The 17,840-nt window shown below is 38.5% G+C and overlaps 1 protein-coding gene across 1 annotated transcript in view; it reads right to left on the reverse strand.

The window, feature by feature from the left end:
• Positions 1-17,840, reverse strand: part of MCTP1 (multiple C2 and transmembrane domain containing 1) — a gene marked incomplete at its 3' end in the record, with an annotated part of 214,444 nt that overhangs the window by 21,358 nt on the left and 175,246 nt on the right. Inside the window, exon 17 of the mRNA XM_084224913.1 lies at positions 13,473-13,526. Coding sequence (XP_084081039.1) covers positions 13,473-13,526 — 54 coding nt within the window. The remainder of the gene's footprint in view (positions 1-13,472; positions 13,527-17,840) is intronic.

Genomic DNA, 17,840 nt, shown 5'->3' on the forward strand with positions numbered 1-17,840 from the left:
ATGTGTAATTTTATTGTGTATTTTTTTTCTGGTTATGAGAACTGGGACTAAGAGAACAGCTGGCATGCCCATGGTTGCAACAGTAATCACTTGCACCAATCCTGATGTCATAAGACCTATTTTATGTTTCCTTCAGGCGAACTCTGCCAATCCACACTTTGAAATAAGATTCATTTTTACTATACAGTTGTATAATAGTATGTGCAAACTAAATATGTAAGAAGAGCTCTGGTATTCTCAGGGAAGAGAAGAAATCTTAATACCAAAATATCTTCAACCCTATCTCAAACTGAAAATCACATGAGAACCTTTGTTTTACATATCAAAATACAGAAGTGGGGAGGGTGGGGGTGGTGGTGGTCCAGGGGTGTTTGGGCTTCCTTACTTTTTAGATAGAAATCAGCTAACTACGAGTCAGTACCTCTGTACTGTATAGTAATTTCTTCCTCCTCCTGAGATACTAGCCTTCACTAGGATTCCAAGCTCTGTAGAAGCTGGCACTCCTGAGCACACAACTCCCACGGGGCACCCTACTGCACTGCCTTGGTGCCAAAATCTCACCACCTTTGTTTTGACTTTAATGCTCTTGATTCCTGTGCAGCTGAAAATACTAATGTGGTGGAAAATATTCATATGGTTCTACAAGGGAGAGAAACCAAGAGAGCTCAGTAACCAGCCCTACTCAAAACCAAAGGAGCACGGATATGTGTAGTATGCAAAGCATTTCCCTCCAGTGTCTGGAAGACACCCCTGTTGTGTTACGGTAATACAAAGGGAATGTAGGGAAAATCCTGTGACTCCTGGGGATAGCACAACCTGACTAGGCACCCTTCCAGGGCTGTCTTCGAGATTGGTCCCCACCACAGAGAGATGGAAAAAGCTCTTTATTAGTAGCTCTATTGACATTAATATGTAATATCATTAATATTAATAAATAATTACCATCATTAAGACTTTTTTTCTTGTTTGTCCTAGGAAGGGGAGGGGGCACCTCTCAGAGCAGAGCCTGCTGGGTCCCAGCATCCCCAGAGGATGAGTCTACCTTGAAACAGGAGGCAGAAAAACAATTATCTTCTCCAGGGGAGATTACTCCAGCATCAGAAGGGTTGAGATCTGCTCAGTGGCAAGAAGCTATTAACTATTACACCCTTCTGCATGGCCATGTCTCTCCAACTCTTTTTATACCCCATTTACATTGTACAAATCCCCTGGCTAATTTCAGTGGCAGAGTGGCACAGAGCTTTCGCCTCCCCACCATGACTAATCTTATGGAGCAAAACAGAAGGTTTGTTTTTTGCAGCACTGTGTTTTAATCTCATCCACACAACATTCAATTTTCCTTACAGTTATTACTTTCAATCAACATTTTAAAAACCTCAGCCACCACTGAAGAGGTTTAAATAAGCACCTCAACCTGTAAAACAACTAAATGCTGCGAAGTATATGTAGTTTATGGTGGAGATAATTTAGTGTATATCAGAGTTTCAATTTTCTCCTAGAGTGTAAGAGTAGGATGAATCATTTGTGGAAAAAAGGACAGAAATAGAAGAAAATAAAGCCTTCCTAAGCACAAACACTTTTCAGTGTCCTAAAAACAGGTAACGTGTCTAGTACATTATACTTTATAACCTTGTGTCAGAGCACTGGCTATGCTCCTGCCTTGTGTCCTTGGACCTTTTTTGGGATACAACTCCTAACAGTGATATTGAGAGTGATGTGAAGAAAAGTATAGTGCCTGGGTGTTATCAACATCTCCAAAGGGAAAGAACAATACTTCAGGAAGGTCAAGGTAGTATAGCAGTGTTGGAGTGCTCCCCATCTTTGACTAATCCCCCCCCACTTATGATGGGAAAAGTAAAGCAGGATATTATAAGAGCATGATTTTAACAGTGGTCTGCTGAAACTAAAGTTTCATCCTTGATTAAATATATCCTTTCTAACTCACTGGAAGCCATTATAGACACCATTACAAATTACCTTATTCAAAATGTTAAGGAACATTGGAATAAGAATATGGTGTAATATGTCACTTACTGCAGATTCTTTAATTTTAGTGTTTTTTAAAAGGTAATATTATTTTTTTTCTGAATGTTTCTCATGTTCAGATTGTGAAAAATTAATTACTCCAACCCTACACAATTATTATCTATATTTTATAACTACTCTGATTTGGTAATCCAGAAAAAAAATCAGTTTTTTTTTTCTACATATTTCATCAAACCTTGTATATTGTTCTACTTTTCCTTGCACTGTAATGCTGACCTGCTTTTAACAGCCAATGGTATGTTTATAAACTCAATAGATAGTGTTTATCTGCAGTGACATCTTAGGTCTTAATCAAAGCATTAACTTTGAATTGCAAAATTGTCTGAACTTTCCCTATATTAATCTCCCAGCAGGCTCCCAAGGAGGGATTGTGCTGTCCTTTGACAAGATTCAAAGATACTTTGTCAAACAGCTGTGATACTCACCCAATTCTTTTGGGGAGTTTCAACAGTGTGAAGTGCTGCTTTTCAATCTGATAGTTTTTGATCATTATGGTAGTTCCAAAAAGTCTAACTGACAGGAAAACATAGCCACAGACCAAACTGCTGTGGTTCCTTTCAAAGGCAGCCAGTCTCAAAAACAAAGAAACTCCAATGTTCAATAAACAGACAACATTTCACTGGGGAAAAAAAATCTTCAGCACTTTCAGGGAATGACATTTCTGTATTTAAGCATTAAAACTTCAAAATTCAGCATGAAGTTCTTTCTAAAAACATCAAGGAGTTAAAATACATTTTCTTCTGAATCAATATATCTTGAGGTAGGTGAGTGAAAAGGATTATACAAGGTAAGAACTGCTTGAAACAATTATTTAGTAACAAACTGACTCTTATTATATAATTTAATTTTTGATAATGCAGCTTCAATATTCCCTGAACAGACTATAAAATCTTAATCTTTAGTAGACTATACAGGAACCACAACTATCACTATGCAAACTATTCTTCTATCAAAATGCAGGGGTGTGTATTATACTTCAGGAAAATAGCTGAGTAAACTGTTTCTTGATTTTCACTATAGGCTGTGTATTGTTCTAAAATATTCAGGCAGCATTAGTTCTTTGTGAGTGGGAAGGAAAGCAGTCCTGTGAGTACAGAAAATACAAAAGAAGATGCTTTGGTGTGAACATATGCACAAATTTCAACTTCGCTACAAATTTTAAAAAATCCAACTACAAATTAGCGGCAGAAAAGAATTTCCATCGACTCTTCTCCTGTTGGTATTTAAATTTTTATTCAGACAGTAAGTAAAGGTCAACAAATGGCTTTTCTATAGCTAATTCTGAATTATAGCTAATACCATGCATTAAAGGCATAGCAAGGCACTGGCTACATTGAGGGTAGGAGGAATTGTACCATTCTTTTGTGTAAAATACTAAAAAGCACATCTGCTGAGCAACTGATCTTAAATTATTATTTCTGATTGCAAGAAAGCCTTAGATTAGCAATGCTGTTCTGACTTACTCACTCTGCTAAAGACTAACCAAAAGCAATACTTACAGTAGAATTCTTTTCTCTCAGAGCTCTCTGTTACTCTGGCATTAAAGTATGTATGACATCACATAAAGGAGTGGTATCCATTTTGTTTTTCTAAAGCTGTTAGCCTTCAGAACAAAAATAGTTTATTAGGATAACGCTGTAAATCTGGTTTTCCCATCCTCGGCTTAGTTACCTTAGCACGTGAGCAGGCCAAGAAAATATAGAAAAGAGAAAGGAAATATAAGAAAGATAAAGAAGAAAAAAAAACCTTAAATATTTATTAATAATTTTTGTGATATATATTTTCATAAGTATTAAAATAATCCATATACATTTCTCAGCTCAATTACTTACAAATAACTTATCTGTAGAATCAAGTAAATCTCTCAGCTGTGGAAGTTTATTTTTCCATGTGCTATCTTGAGATAAGCAGGTCTGTAATATTATATTTCCACTGACATAATTGTGCATGAATTCTGATCTGATTTAGTATTACATGGTGCAAAAGGTGACACATTTCCTTTAATACAGCTCATTAGAAAAGGAAAGGAATTGCCAGTGTATGAAATCTAAGGAGTTTGATTGAAAGACTCTGGGACTTGGGGGTCAACTCAGTGGAAAAGAAACTTGCTCAACTACCCCAGGCACTAAGCACTGTGACAAGCAAACTTAATACCCTGGTGCATTTACTGAGACAATCAATAAAAACACTGCACTATCAGACTGCTACAGCTGTACATTAACCTACCATTTTACCTTAACTTCTCCTGAACCAGTCAAACATGCATTTGCTGATCATGCAGATACCTCACTGGTCCTTAAGTCACATTTAATAGCAAGTCAGAGTGCTAAAACAACCATTTATTGCTTTTCCATGTGCCGTAAATTCTAATTTTCAAATCTATCTAAATTGTACACCGAAGACTATATTCAAAGAACTACTGAGATGGCAAAGCCAATTGCTCTGAAATTAATTTATGGGAGATTTAAGGCACATTCCTACTTGAATCCTCTATCCACACCTGTTACCCCAGCACACCTGCACCTAGGGCTTTGTGGCCTCTCTCTGCCTCCTTGCCTTCTTCTGACGCAGGTCTCAGCATCATCACTTCCTTGCCTGCCCAAGGACTGGCCATTCCTGCTCCCTAACTTGTCTATGTTTATTTTTCTGTCTTATTTCTCCTACTCTTTCTCCTAGTTCCAGCTCTAGCTCCTGCGGACTCCTCAGCTCACAGCTGCTCCAACAGGGTTCATGGGTGGGCATCAGTACTCCTGCATGCAGCTCAACACAGAAGTCAGTAAATCCACATAAAAACCGTTGCCCTCCTTGGCACTTGGTCCCAGTGCTTGGCCTCTCATGAGTCCCAGGCAGGAGCAGCCTGGACATGCTTCTTACCTTTGGAACTTTCCTTGTAGTTATCAGTAAACGCAAAGAATTTCTACCACAGAAGGAAACAGAAACAGAACAAGGCAGTATGCAGCATGCAGTATTTGTACAAAAGCTTTATGCTAGATTTGCTGCTTGATTTGCCAGCAGATTACAGCTGAGTAGAGACAGACTCCACTCTGTACCATGCTGTGATGTGTCCTAGATGCTGCTGCACAACACCAACTTTTTAATTCCATACCACATTGCTCTAGGATGAACTTTGTTCTTGAATACTTTGGGCACAGGTGCTTCTTCCATTTTGTCAGGATTATATTTTGCCTAGATGATCTGTCCTGCAACTTCATCACTAATCCACACACCAACATTAATTAAACAATATAAAATTTTCCACTGACACACAGATATTTCAAACTGTAAACAAAATGCATGTTGTGTATTGTTTGCATAATCTTGCAGTTTATTTTCCCATATTCCTTTACTTTCCCATTTTCCTCCACAAAGCACAGTAAAGCTGTGCTGACAGCTGATCAAATGTCCTGGCAAATTTTTGTACTTGAGGTTGCAATTTTCCTCAGAAGCCTATCAGTGAAGTCAAAGACAAACACCTTGCTTAAAGCTGTGCATTTTCAGCTGTGTTGTAGTGCAAGCCTCAGCATCAAATCTCAGTTGAAAACCCAGACTACAATACATTTTGTACACAACTGAGCCCCCTTTTCTCCCACAGCATCACCTCTGCCACTCATTCATTCTCACTCACATACATTGTGTCAACCACATGCTTCACTGGGAACTGGGTCCATGCAGCACTTACCTCACGCTAGCACATCCTAACCACCACTTTTCTACATAAGGCTTCCAAAGTTGTATCTTACTGTAATGTGTTTGCATAGCCAGGTTTTGGAAGGGGTGGGCTGCAGAGCTGGCTTCTATGAGAAGCTGCTGGAAGCTTCTCCTGTGTCTGGCAGAGCCAATACCAGCCAGGATGGACCCAATGCTGGCGATGGCTGAGCCCACCAGCAGTGACAGTAATGCCTCTGTGGTAATGTATTTAGGAAGGAAATGAAAAAAGTTATTGCACAGATGTTATTGTGGCCAGGGGAAAATGAAATGAAAATATGTGAGGAATAGCTTTGCAGACACCAAAGTCAGTGGAGAAGGTACTCCAAGCGCCAGAGCTGAGATTTCTCTGTAGCCCCAGATGAAGACCATGCTGAAGCAGCTGTGCCTCTGCAGCCTGGGAAGAAGACCCAGGCTGGAAAGGGTGGAAGCCTGAGAGGAGGATGTGATTCCGTGGGAAGCCCATGCTGGAGCACAGTCCTGACAGGGACCTGCAGACCCATGAAGAGAGGACACCTTGCTGAAGCAGCCTTCCTGGTAGGACTTCTTAACCCTGCAGGGGACCCACTCTGGAGGAGCCTGTGCCTGAAGGAATGTACTGTGCAGAAGAGTGACCCACATTGCAGCAGTTTGTGGAGAATTGCTGCCTACGGGATGGACTCAGGGTAGGGAAATTTGTCAAGGACTGTCTCTTGTGGGAGGGGCCCCATGCTGGAGCAGGGGAAGGACTCTTCTTCCTGAGAGCAGTGGCAAGGACAGCCTGTGATGAACTGACTGTAATCCCCATTCCCCATCTCCCTGCACTGTTAAAGTACTGGAGGTAGAGCTTGGGAAGGAGAGAAAAGTGGAGGTAGTTTTAACATTTATTCTACTTCTCATTATTCTGCTCTGATTTTGGTAGTAATAAATTACATTAATTTATTTCTACCAAAATCAGAGCATTATTACTAATTACATTAGTTGAGTTTCTTTTTCCTGTAATGGTAATTGGTGAGTGATCTCTCCCCATCCTGACCTTAACCCGTGAACCCTTTGTTATATTTTCTTTCCCCTGTCCAGCTCCAGAGGGGAGTGATAGAAGAGCTTTGGTGGGTGCCTGGCATCCAACCACGGTCAACCCACCACACTTGCACCTTACATCTCTGCTTCCTGTGGGACTCAGAGGATTTGTTGTGTATGGACTCTACACTTTGGTGTAGAAAATGCTCAAAAGGCATCTCTCCAAAGGTGTTTGGGGCTCTCCTTTGGAAGGTTAAAAAAATTGGAGTTATGAATAAACCTGAAGAAACATTCAGGTGGCTGGCAAATCAGTCACTACATGGCTTGCTTAGAGTTGCAAGTGGTTGATGGCAGTAGTTTAAACAGAACTCAGAGCTCATGATTCTGTGTGAAACTACTTCAAAGAAATTCTGTTAGAGAATGAAGACTGGTGATTGTCCATTCTCGCCACTTTTGAAATCACATGGAACTGAGGTATAAACCAACCTGCACACATAGGAAGGTTTCAAAGCAAGCCCAGCAGTAAAGTGCTTTGGTTGCTTCCTTTCATACTTATTATTTGTCTTCCAAGTCATGGAGAAGACCATACAGATGTTTTTAATTAGACCCTAAAGTTACTTTTTGAGGAAGTAGGTGAAAACAGCACTTTGCTTCAAAGAATTTAAATCTGCTAAGTTACATTAAGAAATAGTATTAAATGTAGAGGAAAAAGTATGTCCCATTCCTAAATAGCTGACATAATTTAGACACATTCTTTATTTGATTTAATAATTTATTGAATTATACTTGGATGGATTGCTTCAAAAGGAACATCACCAACACTCTATTAGTCACAGGTGAAGAACACCATGTACAAGGGTAATTCATTCAACAGTTTATAGACTGTCCTGGGGTAATCCATAATGTTACTACATTCCACATCATTCCCAAATGATGTGTTACTACATTCCACATCATTCCACAACAAGCCCAAAGCTTGTTCCTGTATCTTTAAGACCCTGAAAACGAGGACCTTGTGTGCGGGGAGTGCTTTTAGGGGCGTTGTTAAAACCGGCCCCTGCCGGGCAGCTGCCTGCCTTTTGCCGTGTGCTGTTCGCTTGGCCGGCTCTTTGGTCGTTGCTCAGGCAGAGGTGTTGTTCCCCTCTTGGGTTCTCTTTTCGGTTGTTCGGGGCTTTTTCCCCTTTTTCCTCGTCTGGGAGAGGCTGCCTTGGGGCGATTTCCACGGGCTGTGTTTCTGTTTCGGCCCCGCTGCCGTGCAAGCCGCTCCCCGCAGCGGCAGCGGCCAGCCAGGACAGCAAAGTGCGGGCGGCCCCAGCCCGGGACAGCCGCTTGGCTTCGCCTGTCCTGCTGCAAGGAAGGGAAAGTCCCTCCCCGAGTTCTAGCCCCTCGATCCAGAGAATACCAGCTGTGGGGGAGATGAGCAGAGCGAAGAGGGGACAGGAGGAAAGCTGACACCACCTTTCCGCTTTGTCTTTCGAAGCACGCACTCGACTGCGGAGCACCGCCTTGGATGGGAGGGATATCCCAAACATTTTTAGGCCTCTCTTTATTCTCGAGATACAGCAATTTTGCTGTTATTTTTTGCCTGTTGCTGTTACGCTTGTTAGTAAACGACTGGTTTTTTCACTTATCTCTACTTTCCTTTGTTCATTAGTGGTGGAAAGCGACTGGTTAAACCTATAAAGGAGACAGCTCATTCCAGAGTATTCTTTAAATTGTCTCAAATCAAGACATAGACCCATGGTCCCCCAGTGACTAACACACACACACACACACACACACACACCCCTACCCCACCTCAAATGCTGAACTTCAGATATAAGTCTTAGATTCTAATCTCATTAATTCTTATTTTACTTCACTGGTTTTGATAGTATTTCAAGACTGCACCAGGACAAAGAAACCTGATCTCATTAAAACTAAACCTCTCAGAAGGCTGTCCAAGTACCTGTTTTCAAAGATGTGTACGTTAATGATGAAGACTATATGATGTCCCCCTACAGGGCAGGATGAAAACTGCTTTTTTGGTGAAAGTTGCTGTGCAAAGGCTCCACAGGATTTAAGGTATATCCAAGCAAAAGTAACTTCATGGCTGTGACTTGGGGGTGATCCAAGGATCAAAACCAGGTGATAGTCCAGAGTACAGGCTGAAGCAGTCTACATTATCAACCCATACATTATGTACAACTGTTATTAAAACTACACACCTCTTATCAACATCTCTACATGAATAACTAAACTGAGCTGAAACCAAACTGTACTGAGCAGTATGACTTCTGCAGCCATGTACTGTAGATTGTCCTGTTGTAGAGATTTCTTTGTAAGTACACAGTTTTATAAGCTAAGCTTTGAGAGGATAAAGATTCATACACAGCTACAGTTTTCACTGGAAGCTGCTGTTGGCTTTTTATTTACAGTTAGTATTTAGATGTTCATGTAGAATATTATGGTAGAATCAAGCTAGGTGGACCAATAGATTAACTTGTTCTGGAATTTTAACTCCACTCTCTCTTTCTCTCCCCATTATTTATTTTATAGAAAATAACTGCCACTGTCATAGATTACAATCTTCTCTTTTATAGAATTTAAAAATGTAGGTTACATTGGAACTATCTTTCTTCCTGTCTTTCTTCTTCCTCACAATCTCCTCTCAGTAAAAATGCAGGGCATGCTTCTCAGACAGGATACTGTCTTGGCTTGAAAACAAAGTTGATGCTTCTTGGTAGCAATGATTAGAAGCTTTAAAACATATTTTAATTTGACTCAACTATAATTCATTACAAAAGCTTTTAGTTATCTTGAAATACAATTCATTGACTGAGAACTGCAAAGAATTTTTCGAAGAATGAAAGGATAAAGAGTAACCAAAAATGCAAATGTTTTGAATTTTTTTTCATAATAAAATGTTAAGATGAAGGTAAAACAAAACAGTGTTCATAATGTGCATCTTCCTCTCTTTATGCCTGCAGTGGAAGCAGTTTTCAATGGCCTAATTCTGTGGTGTGCTGAGGGCTTCCAGCAAAAGGCTGACCTGAACAATCTTTGAGATTATCTGAAATCTTACCTGGAGTTTGTAAAAGAATAAAGCTATGTGAAGAGCATATGTAAACTTCTTAAAAACTAAATCTTAGATACACAGACAAATTCTAGATACAGAGATTATCCATATTGACTGCTACATTATTATAACATAATTGCATAAAAATCCCTTTGATAGCTTATTGATAACTTGACTTCATGTAATTTAACTGACCCATATTTGCTGAGGTATTGTATAAGCCAGTGTTTGGAAAGGAGCCAAAAGAAAAAAAAGGAGATTAAACTGTAAATCTGTGGTTGGCATAGGTTTAGCAAACGTTACAGAACATATGAAATGCAAAATCCAATGCTATTTCTTGGAAAAACTAGTATTAAATGCCTGAGTCAAACAAACTACATCTTTTAAAATTCCTAAATAGATAGCAAGACAATGAAGAAAAATCAGGAAAAAAGTGTTCCACTGCTAAGCACCACTTTGTAACCAATACAAGTAGCATACCTGCTGCTTTAGTTTATTATTCATATTGCAAATGAAGATGAAAGTTAAGATTCTCCCATAAAAAAATACATCACATGGCCTTAAATTAACAGTCCTGTCTTGACTGCAGCAGAGGGTGAAAAAAGTTACTAAAATCCAGAACATTAGAATGAGACATGGTTGTGCAAATCTATCTTGTCAGACTGCTCTCAGTATTGCACACCATTATTAATAAAATGCATTACATTAACTAATTTCATATATTTTGGCATTCATCATCCTCAGTTTACTACTTCTGTAACTTCAATTCGGGGATGTTGAGCAATGTCTGTCCATGACATAACCTACATCAGGGCATGCCCACACTGAGATCTTCACGTAGCAAGTCACTGATACCCAAGTCAGCTCTAAAGAAAGTCACTTCTCATAATCACCCAACAATCTGATAAGTGAAAACATATGGATAGGTTTAGGTAAAGCCTGCAAGGAGCCTTTACTAAATGGAAAACAGGTGCTCCAGTTTCATGCCATGTAATACCCTATTGATCATAAAGTCCAAAGGTTACAGGACTAATAGCTTCCTTGTGGTAATCAGGGAGCAAAGACACTGGCCATGGTCAAACAGCTGGGGCATATTTTTCATATTTGCAACATATGCTTCAGTTTTAATGAAAGTAAGGGTTTGGCACATTTATGAATCTTATAACTTTCTTTGCATAAGGAGACCCATTTTCCTGAGTTTTCTATTATACCACATGAAAAAAACCAAGAGAAATTATAAAAGCCAAAGGCCACTACCAGCTGGTATTACAAAACATGCATTTGTTTTTTCACAAAAATTCATTTTGCACATAGCTTTAAGAAAACACACACGAACTAAACACAAAACTGCACCCCTCCATTTAGTCAAAAGATGTAATAGGAACAGCAGGAGTTAAGAGAGTATGTTTAGTGCACCAGAAAGGAAAACCGGCTTCTAACAACAAACAAATTAATCCTAACCATGTGCTTATTATTTACAATTTAATCTAGTGCGAAATAGTGCCCACTGCGAACATCCTGCTTGTTTTAAAAAGTGTAGGGTTTTTTTTTCCAATTCAAACAGCATATTTAATCTTGAGAGCTCAAAACATTTGCAATAAGGAAGACAGCTTTGAATCTATGAAAATCAACCTTAACACCTTCTGTATAAAAAAACAGCTCTTAAATATTCAATAAAAGGGCTCACTGAATGCACATGGTAGTGTCAGTACTCACTTTAATTCAACCTTGGTAACTAGATCTAAAAAAACGTTTGAACTGGTGTCAGTTTGAGAAAGCTGAATATTAGATCATAACATTGAAACCTAGAGTGATATTTCTAATTAGGTGTGTTTGCTCAGAGAATCACCAGAGAACTGGGGGGAGGGAGGGGCTGACCTCTGCCTTCATCTTCTCCTTTAAAGGAGTTTGTTTAGCAATTTCCAAAACCTATTAAGCAGTAACTACACAGGCTGGTTTAATCTACAAGCAGTCAAGTACTATTCTTTGTGAACCTTGTAATCACAGTGGTTAAAATATCCAGGAATACACACACTACTGGTATGACACATATGCACTAAATCTAATAATAAAGCAGAAACAAACAGGAGAAAATGGCCTCAAATGGATGGTGAATCCCTGTCTATCAGAAAACAAATGATGACTCAAAGCTAGCTTATTGAGATAAAATTCAAGCCCTTCATAGCTACATGATGGACTGTTACAATCAATAATATATTTTATTGCTAAAAATGGATGCTTATGTCATTTAGCATCAAAAACCATCCCGTATGTGTTTTTTGGAAGAAGATTTTGCTCATACAGTGTTATGAAATTATGTAGCTAACAATTTAGGTGATGTATAGAAAAATTTCTCATATAAATGGTAAAGTGTTTGACCTGGCAATGGAACAAGGAAATACTCTTATTTTTTATCATCTCTTACATCTTAGGTGTTAGCTAACAGAAAAATAATAATTGAGGGAATTAACTAATTACAGTGAATTTTCTGACATTTCAAATGCTCCTGCCAGCATATGAATTCTTACAGTGGTGTATAAATGTACATCTCAGCTAGAAAAAAAGGTCACGAGCATAAATTAAGACACACTGTTTTTCTCCTCTCAGAAAAAAAAATATGCTATATTACAACAGAAGTGGGGGAACATCTGTGAAGGTCAAAATAATCTGAATTTTAATACAGAGTTGTTGTAAAACTATGTACATTCTTCCTTTTTATTTTCTTCCACAAATATCACCCTTCTGATAGGAAAATACCAGCAAGTATTGGGCCATCTTCACTCATCTCACCAGAAAGCCATCCTGCCAGCACTAGCCATTGCTTCAGTGGTGCAAGGTCATTCTGATTTATTTTCTTTGGTTTTTCCCTCTCTCTGGGGGACAACCAATCCAAGGAGCCCCATGGCTTGGCTCAATGATATGTGGAAATGAGTTGTTATTTACTGTGGTTGCAATCCTCAACCGAGCTGGCAGCATCTAAACTGAATCACATCCACTCAAATAGATGAATGATCTGCTGTGGTTTCCCAGCTTGCAGGGCCACAATGCAAACTTCAAATCAAATGGATATCTATGAGAATTGTGACTATTTAAATATCATATGGAGTCCAAAACATTCTTCTATCCAGCAATTCTTTGAAAACTTTTATGTCAATATCCCATCCTTAACCAGCATAGAGTTGCTGTTTCCACACCATTTTCCCCCTGAAGTGCAGCCCTATTTGTAGTACTTAAGACAGGAAGAATATTTGTCCTTCAAAACCTGTTGTTATCTTCACAAGAGCTATCAAGTTCCAGACTGGCAGAGATACTCTTGTTCCTGGCAGAAAAAAAATATTTGATCCAGCTCTGGACTAAGAACAGAAAAAAAAAAAAAAGGAAAAGGAAGAGAAAAAAGCAAAAAGAAGAAGAAGAAGAAAAATAAAACTAAAAAGAAGAAAAAGGAGAAGAAGAAACAGAAAAATAAAGAAAAATAAAAGGAAAGCAGTACTTACTGTCCTCTAACCTTTTCCCCAACGTGCTATACCTATTATTATAGGATGATAAACAGCTCTGTCCAATTTTCTGGACTAAAACAGAACTCCTTTTTTAACTGTCGGTAAAAACAGTGTCATGTCTAAATTCTCCCATCCCCAGATACCCAAGTGCTAGGAAAGATAATTACCTTGTCATCTCTGTCATCCTCTTCTTCCTCGTCCTCTAGCATGTCCTCCACTACCTGCAGACAGAAACAGTAGTAGTTGTCATCATTTAAAAAGAAGGAGTTTTGTTCTGTCAATTCTAAGCCTTTTGTAGATGAAAACTTTATTAACATTTGAAATAAATGCACAGAGGGAAAATGTACAACTAGGAAAAAACACTTGATCTGGTGATTCAAATTTAGGAAAGTGTTATAACTTTAATTGACCTACATTGGGGAATTATATACTGAAAACCCTTCCTTTGCAAACGCTTGCTTGACAATTTAAGTATTTAAAAGGTAGTTCAAAATTCAGTATATGCCTGCTCTAACTAAAGGAGTCCTTTGTCAGCTCCACTGGTGCCTATGCGGCACTCACTTCAAATTTATGGTTACCTACATAAAAGGTCAACACTTTTAATAGAATTTACAGTATTCACCAAGAGATTTTTGAAGAATACAAAGCCAGAAATGAATTCACAGTAGCTTATCTCCTTATCATGTTCAACAGTGATATATACCATATGCTCTATCAACATTAGCCCTCTGTTTCTTTAATAATAATTTTGTACAATCTGTGCATCTAACTTTATGCACATTAATTGGAAGCTGCACCTGCCACATGTCTGCATCTATGTATTTTTCCATATATAGTTTTTCAGTCCAACACCATGAAATAGAAACATACATGAATTTTTTTCTCCAGATATTAATAATTATTAATCATGCCATCAGCATGAAATAAACCACTAAGTTTAGTTTACAGGGAGATCAAATTATTTTCCAAAGATGGGCCATGGCAGATTCAAACTTAAATATCTCTCATTACACTGTGATCAATGACACTAACAGGAAAATTCTGTTGATAGAAAGAAAGCTGTACCTCCTTATAACCAGAAAATAGTGTGCTTTGTATATCTTTATGTATATATGTCTGTAAGCACCAATTAGGATATAAGAAAATCCATAATGAAGGTCAGCAAAGATCCAACCAGCCCAGTGTCCTATTATGGGTGCAAAAATTTTATACTGTGTATTATAAAGTAAACATAACGAGGAAAAGTGGAGGTAAAACTCACTGATATGAAACAATTTTTGTGATTTAAGACAACACACTAAAATTAAACTTCATAGCCACCCCCTCAGACAATGCTACAAGGATGTTCCCACATCCATGTACAAGAACTTCAGGGATTTTATCCAAGAGCTAAATTCAGGTAAAAGAATAACTGAAAAATAAAAATGTGTGAATCAGTTTACTTTCCCCAAGTTAGCTCTGCCATCAAGAAGGTCCCATTTAGCCATGTTACATGGGCCCGTGCAATGCATAAACAACATATTGTTTGATGTAACATGCCCATCTAGTAGAGCACTGTGCATACATGCAAGTCACCCACAGTTCAAAACATTTGTGGTTTCAGCTATTCTTCCTAGTTTGAACCCTGTCACAGAACCCCTCTAACAACAGTACTTTGGAGGGGAGCCTCCAGTTCTGCCTACTGGCTGGTCTGTCCTGGAGGTGTGAATGAGATAAAACTAGAAATGCAAAGAAACCATCAAGAGTAAGCATGTCCAAAAGCATGAGAAGGAAGCATGACTTGAGAAATGAAGGATTTACTCTTGAATTCTTCATCCAGAATAACAATTTTAGCAGGACGAGCCTGACTGACTAAATCTTCTGCAGCCTGACACCAGCCTGTTGGCCTTTCAGGCCAGCTCTGCTCCGTCTCTCAAAGAAGGGGATCAAAGACCGTTTTGATCACAGGGAAATGTTGAGAGCATGTTGTTGAAACAGATGTAGCTCCTGCTTATTTCAGTACACCTTCTATATCCCATTTAAATCCAGTCTGCACTGACCACTGACCGCTCTGAAACAAAGGCATTTTCTGTTTCCCATGCACCTGCATCATCATCTTGTTCCTCTCCTGATGGCTCATTGCTGTATTCCCTGGGCTGTTCAAAGTCTTGGGGGAGCTGAGCTGTAAACTGCATCACTGGAGTAACTGTGTTCTTCAAAAACACATATCCTCAAAACTTTAATGCAGTTGGTTCCAGTGACCCAGTTTAATGAACAGCTTCACCAGCTCTACAAAAAAAATGGTAAACTGAGAAAAGAGGAGGAAAACAAGCTGTTAAGGGCTGCAGCAAGATGGAAGCTCTCTTAGATCAGTTTTTCCACATGTAAAACATCCACTTAACTATATCATTAGTTGACTAAAGCCCTAGATATAAATCAGATCTGTTGACTCACATACTGCCTAATGACCAGAGTTCACTAAATCAGCAGGTCTCTTACTTTTCAACATTAACACTCCCTAGACACTTAAACATCTTTTTTATGCACATCCAGAAATTCATTGTCTTGAGAAGGTTAAGAAGCAGGATGCCTATCTCACAGTAGCATTCAAGTTAGCATGGTGACAATTAGTTGAACTGGAAATCTCTGAAATTGTTTAATTGAGGGCACCTCAGAAATCACTTGCATGACAATAATTCTAAATTATCCAGATAATAAAAGCTCAGATTCAGGTGTGGGTTTTTTTTTCCCCACATCGAAAGATCTCAGACTACTTTACAAGCTTCTGTAGAGAGGCAAAATGTTAACTTGTTCAAAGGGCATAAAAAGTCCTTTGAAATTACTTGAAGTATCAGACTAAGCCATGACTTCCATCTCCTCCATTCCATTTTTTAATTCAAAAGCCTATGCTCTTTTTCTAGTTTAGCCATGCTATCAACTACCTTTAGATTTGGAATTCTGAATTGTTTGGAAAGAAAAACAGAATTCAATATTTGTAGCAAAATAAAATGAAAATGTGCCAATACCCAAGATGCATAAATAATTCTTTGAAGTATATGAAACACATACTTTCATGCTTTCACCTGTCTTGAAATTCAAAATAAAGGGTTAAAAGAAAAAAACCCAACACACACAACCATTAAGGCACTATAGATATGCTAATACAATTCATTAAAGTTTTCAGGACTTGGCCACAAATTAAAACAAGGAAAGCAGATTCTTCATAGTCATATGACATATGAATCACTGGCACACTGAAGCCTTACAAAAGCTGTATACTGAAGTAAAGTCTACTCCAGAACAAAGCAAGGCGGTTCAAGAGAGGTATGGTAGATCTGAACACAGGTTTCAGTTTAACATTGTATTAAGAATACAGTAGGAAAAAAATGCCACCATGGATTTTTTTGTCCTTTGATTCTACCTCATTTCTTTTCAAATAAAATGCACATGTGCCACTTTGTTTGGAAGGAATACAGTAATAATTTGGATCCTTATGTCAAGCATTATACAGGGAGGAGGTATAAGAGATGAAGGGATGTGATGGGGAAGGAGGGAGAGGAGAGAGAAGGTGGGCAATAAAATAAATAAAGATAAAATGCAATGTTGCATAGTCCTTAGAACATTCACTCTAAATGATGCCTTCTGATAACTTGTTTGAAATCAAGTAGTATTAATCAAACAATGGAAGGGCACTAGGGAAATCAAGGATCTAATGCAAGCAGCTAAAAGTGACATGACCTTCTGCAACATCACTTGTCACAGACTTATATGCTGCATACTGGTAGAAGGTCTTGAAAGAAATTTGTTGGTACCATCCCTTGAATGTAGTGCGAATACACATGACATTAAAAAAAAAACCACACATAGATGACCTCAAATACAATAAATAAGCTACTTCACAGCCAAAAGGTAAGGAGGTGATGTTTAAGTGTTGCAAAGTCCCTTCCTCTGCAATACATGCCTATTAAAAGCTTATAAATCAGAAGCACCATGTAATCTAATTCCTATGTACTACCATTATTCCTGATCCATTCCCAACATCTTCAAGAAACGCAGGCCAAAAATACTGTACAACTCATAATCCATTTAAGATTGGAGAACCATTGCTCTGTCACAGCAGATACCATAAACCACGTCACCAGAAGGAAGCACAACCATCACATTTGCACAGCAAAGAAAAACCTCAGCATTTGTGAGCTACAGTGCAGTCCTCTGAGTAACTGACATTAAATACAAATTGCATTTATTGTAAAGATCTACTGACTAACAAAGAGGATAGAATTGCTGAGAAAATAACTCACTTTGTCTTCTAACCTCAACACCTGCAAAGCAGAGTTGTATTCTAGTCATTTACAGGCATGTTACATCAAAGCCCTACAGCTGAAGAGGACTTAGAAATCCCTCCTGAATCTAAAGAATCAGTGACAAAGTGACACACTGAAACTTAACACCACCTCTAATGAAAGGTCCTTCTCTCTTAGCATCAGACTGCCGTTTCTCACAGTGTGCAACACATCAATAATTGTCTCTGTTCTATGTTTTTCAGCTGATCCAAA

The sequence above is a fragment of the Fringilla coelebs genome, assembly GCF_963513975.1.
Source record: "Fringilla coelebs genome assembly, chromosome: Z".
NCBI classification, from domain to species: Eukaryota; Metazoa; Chordata; class Aves; order Passeriformes; family Fringillidae; genus Fringilla; species Fringilla coelebs.